We start from the raw sequence: 13,850 nt of genomic DNA on the forward strand, positions 1-13,850 counted from the left end.
ACAATTATATTTCCATTAATAGTGCCCCAGGGTTTTCTTTGTTTCCACATCCTTACTAAGACTTGTACTCTTGTCTTTTTGATCTAACAGGTAAGAAGTAATATCTCATTGTGGTTTTGATTTTTATCTCCCTGATTAGTGGTGCCGAGCACCTTTGCATGTATATATTAGCCATGTGATTATCTTCTTTAGGAAAATTTTCTCTTCAGGTCCCCTGCATATATTTAAATTGGGTTCCTTTGTTTTTTGCTATTGAGTTATAGGAGTTCTTCTTGTATTTCGGGTATTAATCCCTTACCAGAGTATGAGTTGCAAATACTTCCACCCTTTTGGTAGGTTGCATTTTTATTTTAATTGTTTCTTTTGCTGTTTTTTGCTGTTTTTAAATTTTACTTTTGTTGCTTTTGGTGTTAAATACAAAAAATTATTGCCAAGACAAATGTCAAGAAACTTTTACCCTGCCTACCACCACCCCTCCCCCCAGCCCAGAAGACTTATGGTTTCAAGTCTTATGTTTAAGTCTTTAATCCATTTGAATTCTGAGTATTGTAAAAGAGGAGTCCCATTTAAGTCTTTTGCCTGTGGTTATCCAATTTCCCTGCATCACTGATTGAAGAGACTACTTGCCCTTCAAGTGTTCCTGGCTCTCTTGTCAAGTATTAATTGACCAAATATGTCAGAATTACCTCAGGCAATATTCTTTGTTCTGAAAACTGTTGTATGTTAATATGGCCACTACTGCTTTCTTTTTCTTAGTTTAAGTATAGCATATCTTTTCCTGCTAATTTTACCTTCAACCTTTTTGGGTTTATATATTTAAGGTGTTTATTATAGGCAGCATTTGGTTTTGCTTTGTTATTTATCTCAATATGATCGTCTCTGTTCTTTATTGGGATATTTAGACCATTTATATTTTATATGATCTGGTTGCATTTATATCTCTCATACTATCTTGCTATTTGTTTTCTATTTGTCATGCCAATATTTTTGTTTCACTTTTCCTCTTTCTGATGTGTTTTGGATAAATGGAAAATATTTTATGGCTCCATTTTTATCTCCTTTGTCTGTTTATTTGGTATCACTTTTTTTTTTTTGGTGGTTTATGATATATAAAACCTACCACCCTTAACCTTCAGATAACATCAGTTTACACATAAGCCCTTAAGCACAACTCAAGGTTTTTTTGCTACTTTTATCATACAATTTACTTTTACACATATTATAAACCTCTAGTAAGTGCTATTTAAAATAGTTATAATTTTGGGCGCCTGGGTGGCTCAGTGGGTTAAGCCGCTGCCTTCGGCTCAGGTCATGATCTCAGGGTCCTGGGATCAAGTCCCGCATCGGGCACTCTGCTCAGCAGGGAGCCTGCTTCCCTCTCTCTCTCTGCCTGCCTCTCTGCCTACTTGTGATTTCTCTCTGTCAAATAAATAAATAAAATCTTTAAAATTAAATAAATAAATAAATAAATAAAATAAAAGTTATAATTTTAAAACACTTTAAAATTAGAACTTATACTTTAGCACATATTTACCATTTCTACAGCCCTTCATTCCTTTGTACAGATAAAAATTTTCATCTAGTATAATTATCCTTTCCTGGAAAGACTTTAATATTCTTGGGCAGATCTCTTGGTGATTCTTAGAACTATTACATGTTTGATACTGGGTATGAAATTTCTAGGCTAACAGTTTTTCATTTCAGTAACTTAAAGGTCTTGCTTTATTTTCTTCTCACCTGATCTTTTTTGGTGAGAAGTCTGTTATAATTCTTATATTTGTTCTCTTATATGCAAGGTGCCTTTTTTTCCCCTGAGTGGTTTTCAGACTTTGTCTTTATTAATGATTTTAAGCAATTTGATTGGGACATGAATTTGCTGTAGGGTTTTTTCCTCTCATGTATCTTGAGCTTAGGGGTTAAGCTTCTTGGATATTAGTTTATAGATTTTCATTAAATGTAGAAAATTTCAGAATTCCCATGTGTCTCAGTTGTTTTAATGTCTGCCTTTGGCGGAGGTCATGATCCTAGGGTCTTGGGATCAGGCCCCCACATTGGGCTCCCTGTTCAACAGGGAGCCTACTTTTCCCTCTCCCTCTGCCATTCCCCTGGCTTGTGTGTGCATGTACTCTAATAAAATTTTTAAGTTAAAAAATTTTTTCAGTCAGTATTTCTTTAAAGGTTTAGCCTTTCTTTTTTGGTGTCCTTCAAGTTTTCCAATTTTATATTTATATATTTATATACATATATTTACATATAAATATATTTATATGTAAATATATATTTACATATAAATAAATAAATATAAATATATACATATAAAATAAATTACATTATATATAAATATACTTATATACACATATTAATACATACATTAAATACATGTATACATATAAATATTTATATGTATTTATATGTGCATATATATGTATCTAGGGCTTTATCACACAGCTTACTGATGAATTGATTTTTTTTCTTGTTTTAGTTTTTATTGCCATATCTTCAAGTTTACTAATCTTTTCTATAGTATTCAACTGTTCTTAATCCTATTTCGTGTACTTGTCATCTCAGACATTGTTTTTCACCCCTAGCAGTTCTTTTTGAGGGTTTTATCTTTAATACCTCTACTTAATATCTTCAAGCTATCCTCAACCTTCTTCTCTTCACTTTACTTCTAATGTAGTCATTAGAACTGCTTTTAATACACTTGTCTGCTGGTATATCTCTTGTGACATTTTTAAAGCTGATTTCAATCAATTGATTTTTCTTCGCATAATGCGTTGTTTTCCTGCTTTTTTGCATGCCTAGCAATTTTTGATGCTAGAATTCATGATAGAATTCAACCAATACCTGCTTGGTAATTGGATACTTGTGTATTCTAGTAAATTCCTTGTACTTTATTCTGGGATGTGGCTTAGTTATTTTAAGGCCAAGTGATCCTTTTGAGGTTTGCTTTTAAGCCTTGTTAGGTGAGAGTAAAGTAGCCTTTAATTTAGGGATAATTATTCCCCATCCTTAATTCAATATTCTTGTGAATACTATACCTATGAATGCTCCATGAATTAGAAGTTTTCTCCATGATTAATAAAAACACAAACTATTCCCAGTCCTTTGAGTTCTGGGGATTATATCTCTCTCTCCTTGGAATGGTTCTTTTGCCAGCTTCAGGCAGCATAATATGCATGATTGGTGTTTGTATTAGTCAGGGTTCTCCAGGAAAATGGAAAATATATGATAAATATATAAGAAGTAGAATTATTATGAGGAATTGACTCACATGACTGTGAAAGTTGAAGTCCCACATCTGCCACCTACAAGCTGGAGACCCAGGGAATTCAATGATGTGATTGCGGTTACAAGTCCAAAGGAGGCCTGAGAACCATGTAAATGGTGTCGATTCCAGGCCGAAGTCATGAGAAGACCAATATCTCCACTTAAGCATAAGGGAGGAAGTAAAAGGGACAATGTTTTCTCTTCCACCTTTCTATTCAGGTCCTCAGTGAATTGGATAATGCCCACCCATGTCAGGGAGAACAGTCTGAAACCACTGATTCAAACGCCAGTCTCCTCCAGAATCGTCCTCATGGACATACCTAGAAATATTTAATCTAGGCACCTCTTAACTCCAGTCAAGCTGACACATGAACCTAACGATCCCAATACTCCATTCAAGACTTAAGACTCCTTTGCAGATCTTGAACACACATGCTCTATAGCTCTGTCCTCTCTCGTTCTCTTTCCTGCAGACTCTTACCACATATGTCTCTCCCCTACTTAGGAACATTGTTGAGTTTTGCCTGTTTCTTCTCCCTGCATGGCAGCCCAGGGATTCTCTCCAAGCAGTGTTGTGAAGCAACTGTAGTGCTCCCTTCACTTGTTTACTCTTCCTTAGTGGTCACTATTTTGCATTGCTTGATATACGACATCTGAAAAAACATTGTATGTTCTATCTGGTTTTGTAGTTTTTTCAGGCAGACAAATCCAAATCAAATTTCCATACTACATATGGAAAAGTGAATTGTGAGTAAAGGGAAAGAGTAGTATGAGCAAGGGACGAGAGGTAGCAGAAGCTCACTCCTAATGGGGTATAAGATGTTTCCTTTAACATTACACATTTCTAGTGATTACTTATAATTCTCCTACTAGAAAATTCTTTTTATAGGTGGTTAGTCCACTGACCTGTAATACTAGGATTTATTAGTCCCATTGATGTGCAGAATTATTTTTTTCTGGAAATGTTTAGGGTCACCTGTTTATGGGATTTGTGCTAGGAATATGGATACTCAAGACACAATAGTTTTCTTAAGGACCTTGCAGATCTATAGTTAAGCAGACACAGTCACACTTGTAGGAAAGTGAATATTATGTCGATGTGCTCAGAGCAACAACAAATTTTAGAGAGTCAACGAACATGTGGAGAGGATGGTTGAGATGATTCTTCAATGGATGATGTTACTCTTCTCCAGTAAAGGGGGAGAGATGAGGACTCCAGGAAGGGAGAAAGGTATGCAGTCAAAGTGTGGGTGTGCAGAGCCCTGTCAGGGAACTGGGAGGAAGGCTGTTCTCTGAGCCACAGAATTCAGACCAGGAAGTGTTAAGAATTGAATGAACCCTGGGAGGTAAGCAGAGGTCAGGTCCTGAAACCCCTGTGCAGAGCACTAAGGAATTTGTAATTTATCTGAAAAGTAATGAAATTTTGGAGAACATTAAGCATGGGGTAGTCGTCTTGTAATTTATTGAGATTACTCATCTGTGAGAGCTAATGCTTCTCAAATTGTTGGACTGAGACCCTCAGAAATGCATTTAAATCATGATTTAAATGCATTTAAATCAGTACACATTCTCAGACATACCCATAAATGTGTATTTGAAACAAGTTTTACAGTAATATATTATTATGTATACTAATTTCTTTAAAAACTAATGTAAGATCTAATCTATTACATTAAAAGTTGCTCACTAAACTAATTTTACCAATGGGTCATGACTTAGTTTTGAAAAACTGTAGCTTAAAATTACTAATATAGGCAGTAAATTGGAAAGGTTTGGAGATAGAGCAAAAGGCAAGAAAGCTGAATAATGACCATAGAAGTGATCCCGGCAAGAGATAATGGTAATTCTATTCAGGAGCTTCTGGAGGAAGGATGGATTCACTGGCAGCTAGGGTAGATATTGTGGAGTAAGGGAGGAGGTGGAGACCATGTAAACAGCTAAGGTTCTTAGCTTGGCTAACTGAATAATTGGGAAACACAGGAAAGTTTAGGTTTCAAGAAGAAGATGTGTTAGTGTTAAATGGAGGTTCTAGGCTATGTTAACCATGGTTGAAGGCTTAAGGGAAAGATCTAGATTAGAGATAGAAACTCAAATGACGCAGTATCCGGATGTCTTCGGCATTATCACTATTTCACTTAATTTGATAATTATTCCTTTTAAAGTGTAGTCCTTACTACTGAACCTTGTTTTCTAAGCATGGTCTGGTTAAAGCAGCTGGTTATTACTATTTTGGCTTTGTTTCTGCCATTCTATTTATGCCAATTAAAATTGTACTGTATAAGATATTTACAGTAACATCTCTGCTTTTTCTTCCACTTACTTTAGTCTCATTCTGCCATTTTTCCTATCAGCTTTCTTTCAGGCTCTTATTCAATGAGTATGATGGCTTAGCCTTTTAGAATTCCAAATACTGATAGGTTCTTATTTCATTCAAATTTAATTGCTTTGCCACTTGACTTTCCTGTCTATTTAGATGCCTTCTTCTTTTGGTTTTCTTCAAAGTGATATACGAGTTGTTGCACTTACTAACCTTAATGAATCATTTTCCTTTTTCCTCTATTTTTTTTTAACTTTTGAAGAGTGACTAATTACATTTTAGTAGTTACATATAGAATGCAATATGGTACTAAAATTTATGCTTTGGAGTTGGATTTGTGTTTAAATCCTGACTTGACCACTTACTAAGTTGGACAGGTTACTTAACACTTGTGAATTCAGTTCTCTTACCCATAAAGTGAAATGATTAAATGAGAGATGTCATATACTTAGCATAGTGTCTGGATTTTAGTAAGTATTCAGTGAATGCTAGCTTATATTTAAGGGAAATAAACATGGTAAGATCATGTTTTTAGAAGCCAGACAAGTTAAGCACATTCAAATTTCACCTAGCTCTACCACTTCTAGCTGGGTAACTTTTGAGCAAGGTACTTTTTCTCTCCTTGCTTCAACTGCCTCATCTGCAAAACATCGATAATACCTACGTCATGGTGTTGTGAACAATTAAAAGAATTAAGACCTGTGAAGGGCTAAGAACAATGTCTGGTATTTATGGAACAATCAATAAATATAGCTATTATTATTGTTACTATTGTTATTAACACAGAGTCTGTGCTCATTACTGTGTACCCTCTTCTGAAGATTTCCTCTGACTAGGGTCAACCACATTTTTGCTGATAGGTGTTTAGTGACTTCCAGTTTTCAGATGATGCCACTGTTGAACAGTGAAGCAGGTGAGATAGGCTGTACCTTCTGAATGTTTACTGGGAGATATTGAGAACATAAAATTCAAAGTTGACCTATCAGAATACAAGCTGACTTTTTTTCTTTTTAACCCAAAGATTTATCTAACTGAAAACAAAAATACTTATCCTACTGATTGTTACACTGGGTGGAAGGAAGGCTCCCCATGGCTCAAGGAAAGTGCTGAGAGAACATGGGATTTTAAAATCAGAGGACCATTTCTTCGGAAAAATCCAGGCAAAGCAGTTATGAGATGACAATCAGTGCCCTTAGGTGTAGACATTTTACTATCTCTGGCTTCAATGCAAAGAACTTTCTGTGGGAAGTTTAGAAGTTTTAGGTTACGTGGTCAGCCAGGAGCTATGGCTGCTGCTAGTTCATCATTGATGTGACGATAAGTACAGTGTTTTCATCCTTCTTAGACAAGATAATACTCAGTTTAGGTTCTGCAGTGTCACCTGACTTCTGTAAAAAGTTTCAGGTCATTGTGTGTATGGCAGCTCATTTCAAAATAATCTTGTAAAGCATAGGGCATTACTCCTTTTTTGTATTGTCTGTCTGGTTTTAGTACCAGGGTAATTCTTGCCTTGTCAAATGAATTTAGAACCTTTCATTCTTCTTTTATTTTGGGGAATAGTTTGAGGAAAAATCAGTATTATCTGAACTTTAAATGTTGGTAGAATTCATCTGTGAAGCCATCTGGTCCCAGATTTTTGTTTATTGGGAGTGCTTTTTTTATTACTGATTTAATTTCATCTCTAGTAATTAGTCTGTTCAAATTTTCAGTTTCTTCCTGATTCAGTTTTAGGTTCCATGTTTTTAGGAAATTTTCCATTGTGTAATTTGTTGGTGTATGATTTTACATAATATTCTAATTCTTTGTATTTTTTTTAAACAGACTTTTATTTGAAGATTTATGTTCAAATTCTGGCTATGTGACTCACTTGCTGAGTGATCTTGTTTATTATTTTAATTTAAAGATTTTTAAATTAAAAGCATGAGTGGGAGAAGGAGCGTGAGTGGAGAGAAGGGAAGAGGGAGAAGCAAAAACTCCCCGCTGAGCAGGGAACCCACCAAAGGGCTCGATCCCAGAGATCATGATCAGAGCCAAAGGCAGATGCTTAACCAACTGAGCCACCCAAGTGCCCCAAACCTTTGTATTTCTGTGGTGGTATTTCTTCATTTCTGATTTTTTGAGTTTTGTTTTATTTTTGAGACTGGGCTAAAGGTTGATCAATTTTGTTGTTCTTTTCGAAGAATCAGCTCCTGGTTCCGTTAACTTGTACTCTTGGAAGTTTTTTCTGTCTTTATTTCATTTAATCTTATTTCTTTCCTTCTATTGGTTTGGGCTTTGTTGTTGTTTTACTAGCTCCTTTAGGTGTGAGATTAGATTGTTTAAGGTTTTTTTCTTGCTTTTTGAGGTAGGCTTGTATTGCTATAATCTTCACTCTTGGGCTGCTTTTCCTGTGTCCCAAAGATTTAGAACTGTTGTGTTTTCATTTGTCTCCATGTATTTCTTGATTTCCTTTGGTTTCTCAGTTGATGCATTTGTTATTTACTGGCTTATTATTGAACCTCTATGTAGTAGCATTCTTTCCAAATTTTTTCTTCATATTGATTTCTAATTTCCTATCATTGCAGGGGAAAAAGATACATACTATGATTTCAACCTTTTTGAATTTGTTGTGACTTGTGGCCTAACATGTGATCTATTATGGAGAATCTTCTATGGGCACTTGAAAAGGTGTAGTCCACTGTTCTAGGATAGAATATATCCTGAATATATCTGAATATATCTGAATATATCTGTTAGATTGATCTGCTCCCATGTGTCATTGAAAGCTATTTCCTTGTTTTCTTTCTGTCTAGATAATCTATCCTTTAATGTTAGTGGTGTGTTAAAGTCCCCTACTGTTACTGAAGTTTGATAGCTATCTTCTTTATATCTGATGTCGCTGCTTTATGTGTTTGGATGTGTTCCTGTGTTGGGTGGATAAATATTTACAATTGTTAGATCTTCCTGTTGGACTGCTCCCTTTATCAAGTAATGTCCTTTCTTGTTTCCTGTGATAGCCTGTTTTACAGTCTGTTTTTACCTGAAATGAGTATTGCTACCTCAGCTTTGTTTTCACTTCCATACGCATAATGTTTTTCCATCCCTTCACTTTCATTTGCAAGTGTCTGTAGGTCTGGAGTGAGTCTTTTATATGCAACATATGGATGATCCTGTTTTAACCATTCAGTTACCTTATGTCTTTTTATTGGAGCATTTAGTCCATTTATATTTGAAGTAATTATTGATAATTATGCACTTATTGCCATTTTGTTACTTATGGATTTTTATAGTTCTTCCTTCTCTTCCCTTGTGGTTTGATGGCTTTGAATGATATGCTTAGATTCCTTTCTCTCTATTTTTAGTATTTTTTTTAAAGATTTTATTTTATTTTATTGGACAGTGAGAGAGAAGAAATACAAGCAGAGGGAGTGGGGGAGGGAGAAGCAGGCTTCCCGCTGAGTGGGGAGTCCGATGCAGGGCTCAATCCTAGGACCCTGGGATCCAGACCTGAGCTGAAGGCAGATGCTTAACAACTGAGCCACCCTGATGCCCCTATGTTTAGTATTTCTATGACAGGTTTTTGATTTGTAGTTACCATTAGGTTTATATAGAACATCCTATGCTAACAGTCTGTATTAAGTTAATAGCCACACAAGTTTAATTGTGTTATGTTAGTCATTATATAGTACATCATTGTTTTTTGATGTCCTGTTCCATGATTCATTGTTTGTGAATCCATTGCTAACCCAGTGCTAACCCATTCTAAAAGTACTACATTTTTATTCCCTCCCCATTTTTAAAATAATTTATTTGAAAAGGGGGAGGAGGGGCAGAGGGTGAGAATCTTCAAGTAGACTCCCCACTGAGCATAAAGCCAATCATGGGGCTTGATCTCACAACCCATGAAATCACGACCTGAATGAAAGCCAAGAGTTGGACGTTGAACCAACTGAGCCACCCAGGTGCCCCTATGCCCTCCCTGTTTTATGTATATGATGTCATACTTAATAGGATTTTGTTTCGTGAATTCTTTGATTTTTTTTTTAATTCTTTTAAGATTTTATTTAGGGATTCCTGGGTGTCTCAGTTAGTTAAGCTTTGACTCTTGTTTTTGGCTCCAGTTTTGATCTCAGGATCCTGGGATTGAGCCCCGCATAGGGCTCTGTGCTCACTGGGGATTCTGCTTGAGGTTTTCTCTTTCTGTCTGCCCCTCCTCTCTCTCTTTCTCTAAAATAAAGAAAACATGAAAAAAAAAGGTTTTATTTATTTGACAGAGAACAAGCACACTCCCCACAGAGCTTGATGCCAGGACCCTGGGAGATCATGACCTGAGCCAAAGGTAGATGTTTAACCAGCTAAGCCACCCAGGTGGCACCCAGGTGCCCCTTGACCAATTTTTACAAGTGTAATTAATATTACTGCTTTTGTGCTTAACCTCTGTACTGGTTTTATAAGTGAGTAACCTGCTTTTATTATTTTTCATTTGCTTGTGAAAAATTTCCCTTTCCTAATTTACTTCTGATTATGGCCTTTTCTTCCCACTCAGAAAAATTCCCTTCACTGTTTCTGGTAAGGCTTGGTTAGTGGTGATGAGATCCTTAACTCTGGTGTGGGAAACTATTTACCTCTCTATTCTGAATGATAGTCTAGCTGAATAGAGGATTCTTGGCTGCAGTTTTTCTCTTTGCAGCACTTTGAACATGTGCCACCTTTCTCTGGCCTGCAAAATCAGCTGCTGAAAAATCAGCTGATAGCTTTATGGTGATTCCTTTTTATGTAACTGTTTTCTTTTTCTCTTGCTGCTTCTAAAATTCTATTGCTACTTTTTGTCATTTTAATTAGTATGGCTTGGTATGGGCCTCCTTGGGTTGATTTTCGTTGGTGTTTCTCTGGGACTCTTAGGGATCTAGAGCTCTGTTTCCTTCCCCAAATCAGGCACATTTTCAGCTATGATTTGTTCAAAGAAATGTTCTGCCCCTTTCTCTCTTCTCCTTTTGAGATCCCTATAATGCAACTGTTATTTAGCTTAATGATGTTTGAGTTCCCTTAACAAATTTTTTCATTTTTTATTTTTCTTTTTGTCGTTCAGCTTGGTTGCTTTCCATTACTGTCTTCCAGCTCACTGATATGTTCTTCTTCTGTCTACTATTCCATCTAGTGCATTTTAATTTCAGTCAAGTTAATCTCTGATTGGTTCCTTTTATATTTTTCTTTGTTGGAGGTTTCATTGCGATCCTCCGATCTTTTCTCAAGTCCAATGTCTTTATGACCACTACTTGGAAGCCTATTGCTTATCTGTTTCATTTAGTACTTTTGCTGTGATTTTTGTCCTGTTCTTTTGTGACCTACTCATTTCAACTACCTTTCTGTTTCTGTGTGATAGGAGAGTCAGCTATGTCTCCTGCTCTTGAAAGTAGTTGCCTTTGAAGAGAAGCTCTTCTAGTGCAGTTATCTCCTGTTTACTAGAACCAGACCCTTCAGGGATGTGTTGTGTGTGCCCTTCTACAGTTGCTGAGCCATGCTTACCTTCAATCAGCTACAATGGCTCACATTGTCTATTTTGTGCAGTGTTTGGTTCCTCTGCTGCTAAGGGACCAGTGTTGGGCTTACAGTTGGCTCACACTAGATACCTCCTTCCAACCATCTGCTGGGCCTGCAGTTGCACTGAACTGGAGAGCACCCTGCCCTCTCTGTGTTGTCCCAAAGAGGCTTTTGCTGGTGGGCAGGGTCTGCAGTCAGACCAAGTGTCTGCACCCAGCCCACTGCTAGGACTGCAGTAAAACTGGTGTGTATTGTTATCTTCCTATTTTCCCCAGAGCAGGAGTCACTTTGGAGTGGCATTGGTCACTGTTGGGGTTGCTTGCACTATGAGATGCATCACACATTGTTTTTGAGGGACTCATGCTGAAGGGAATGTGGGCTGGCTTGGGTGGATAGATCCACAGGAGAATGTGGGTGTGGGGTCCATGATGTTAGCAAGTTAGATGCCTACAGGTGTCCAGGTATCTAGGCTGGGGAGGAGGGAGAGGAATAGTACCAACCAGCTCTTTTGTTCTTACAGAAGTTCCCTAAAGGTTATGTTAGGCTCACTCCTCCAGCACCTGTTCTGATATTAGTAAATAAATCTTCCCGAGTAGCCCAGGTGCAAACTGGTGCTTCTATACTGTATCTTGGAGGGTTGTTTGTTATAGCAGATCTTTAATGGTGGGGACTCTATTTCCTATCATACCCCGCCCCAGCCTTTCCAGAGCCATGCCCACTGATTTTTTAGAGTACCCAGAATTCAATGCCACTAATAGGAAAAACTCGCAGAGGTAACCCCAACTGGTTTTCACGGCCAAGTGTTATGGGGATTCCCCTTTCCTGTGTAGGTCCCCCATGCCTGGGATACCTGGTGTGGGGTACTCTTCTCTTCCTTCTCCATCCTTGTATCTTTGATGGGAGTTTGCTTCCTGATATTCCCACTATGTTCCTCTCATCGTTGATATGGTCTCCTATCATTAACAATGAACAGTCTGTTCTGCCATTCTTTGGGTCCCTTTCTGGGTTTGTTGCCCTGATGTGGCTGTTATCTAGGTGTTTCTATGGAATGAAGTGAACTTACGGTCATCCTATTCCACCATCTTCCCCTGCATTTTGTCTTCATGAACTTAATTAGTTTCATTAAAATCCATTGGTCTGTCTTGTAATTTGAGTCCATCTTTTACAAATGAATGATTTGGGGACATCATTCATTAGTTGATTATAAAATTTTAGTTGAGTTACACAGCTTTTAAAAATGTTGATGTGGGTGGCTCAGTTGGTTAAGCCTCTGCCTTCTGCTCAGGTCATGATCCCAGGGTTCTGGGATGGAGCCCCGCATCGGGCTCTCTGCTCAGCAAGGAGCCTGCTTCCCCCTCTCTCTGCCTACTTGTGATCTGTCAAATAAATATATAAAATCTATTAAAAAATGTTGATGCATTTTATTATCTAAAATAAAAAAATCACATTAATATCCCCATAATTTTCATCAGAAATGCCTTAAGTATTGGGAAGTATTGTGTTGACATTTCTAAATTTTTCAAATACAGGTTTTTCACTGAAAAGCTTGAATTTTATCCTTGGCAAAAGATTGTCAGTTATGTTAGGCTCACTTCATTTGTTTTTGAGAAAATCTCTGCTATCACCTGTCAGGTCTTTCACCTAAAGTGTTTCAAAGAGAAAAAAATTGCTAGTCCATCTCATGACTCAAATGATCACAGAAGTCTTTTTCCTTGAGACAACCTCTGTACTTGTGTGTGTCACAAAAGTGCTCCGTGTCTATCCCATTTAATCCCAGAGAATATAAAAAGACACATACTCAAGGGTTGAGATTTAATGAAGGTAATAATTTTTACTGCTTTCCCAAGGTATACTTTTTTTTTTAAAGATTTTATTTATTTATTTGACAGGCAGAGATTATAAGTAGGCCGAGAGGCAGGCAGAGAGAGAGAAGGAGGAAGCAGGTTCCCTGCTGAGCAGAGAGCCCGATGCGGGGCTCGATCCCAGGACCCTGGGATCATGACCTAAGCTGAAGGTAGAGGCTTTAACCCACCAAGCCACCCAGGGACCCCTTTCCCAAGGTATTCTTAAAAAGAATAGAATCTTCTGTAAAAATAGGAGTGTAGAAGAAGCTAACACTTTTTTTATTTCTTCACAAACCAAAATGCAACTTCCTAGCCCATTCTGAGGATATATGTGCAAATATCAACTATAACATCTGGTTAAGTATTTGGGTCCCTAGATAAAAGTACTTGGGTTCAAATCTTTGCTTTATGTGTAACCTTGGACACAGTACTAATCCCTCTAGGCCACTGTGTCTTCATCTGTAATGTTTGATAATCGAGGAATCCCTCTCCTAAGGTTGTTGAAAAAAACATAATGGGATCACACCCATGAAGTATTTACTAGAAGTTTTCTGTGACATTTGCTGGGCAGGTGAAAATTCTCTTTCCTGTAAATGCTCCCTGATTCTTTCAATTTGTTTTATTTTTATTAAAAATATAAACCGTCATACCACACTGTTTTACAAATACTGAATCACGCTTGCGTACCAGAAATAAACTCTACTTTGTTGTGGTGAATGATTTTTTAAATGTATTGTTGGATTTGGTTTGCTAATACTTTATTGAGGATTTTGTATCTATATTCATATATAGTTCTTTTTTTCAGGTGTCCTTACTGGGTTTTGGTATAAAGGGGACACTGGCATCATAGAATGAATTTGGAAATTTTCCTTCCTCATCCATTTGTTGGAATAATTGAA

General features: G+C 37.0%; 1 protein-coding gene across 1 annotated transcript in view; it reads left to right on the forward strand.

The window, feature by feature from the left end:
• Positions 1-13,850, forward strand: part of SYCP2L (synaptonemal complex protein 2 like) — a 130,811-nt gene that overhangs the window by 50,996 nt on the left and 65,965 nt on the right. Inside the window, exon 20 of the mRNA XM_059401499.1 lies at positions 11,938-11,960. Coding sequence (XP_059257482.1) covers positions 11,938-11,960 — 23 coding nt within the window. The remainder of the gene's footprint in view (positions 1-11,937; positions 11,961-13,850) is intronic.

Source organism: Mustela nigripes, chromosome 5 (genome assembly GCF_022355385.1).
Source record: "Mustela nigripes isolate SB6536 chromosome 5, MUSNIG.SB6536, whole genome shotgun sequence".
NCBI classification, from domain to species: domain Eukaryota; kingdom Metazoa; phylum Chordata; class Mammalia; order Carnivora; family Mustelidae; genus Mustela; species Mustela nigripes.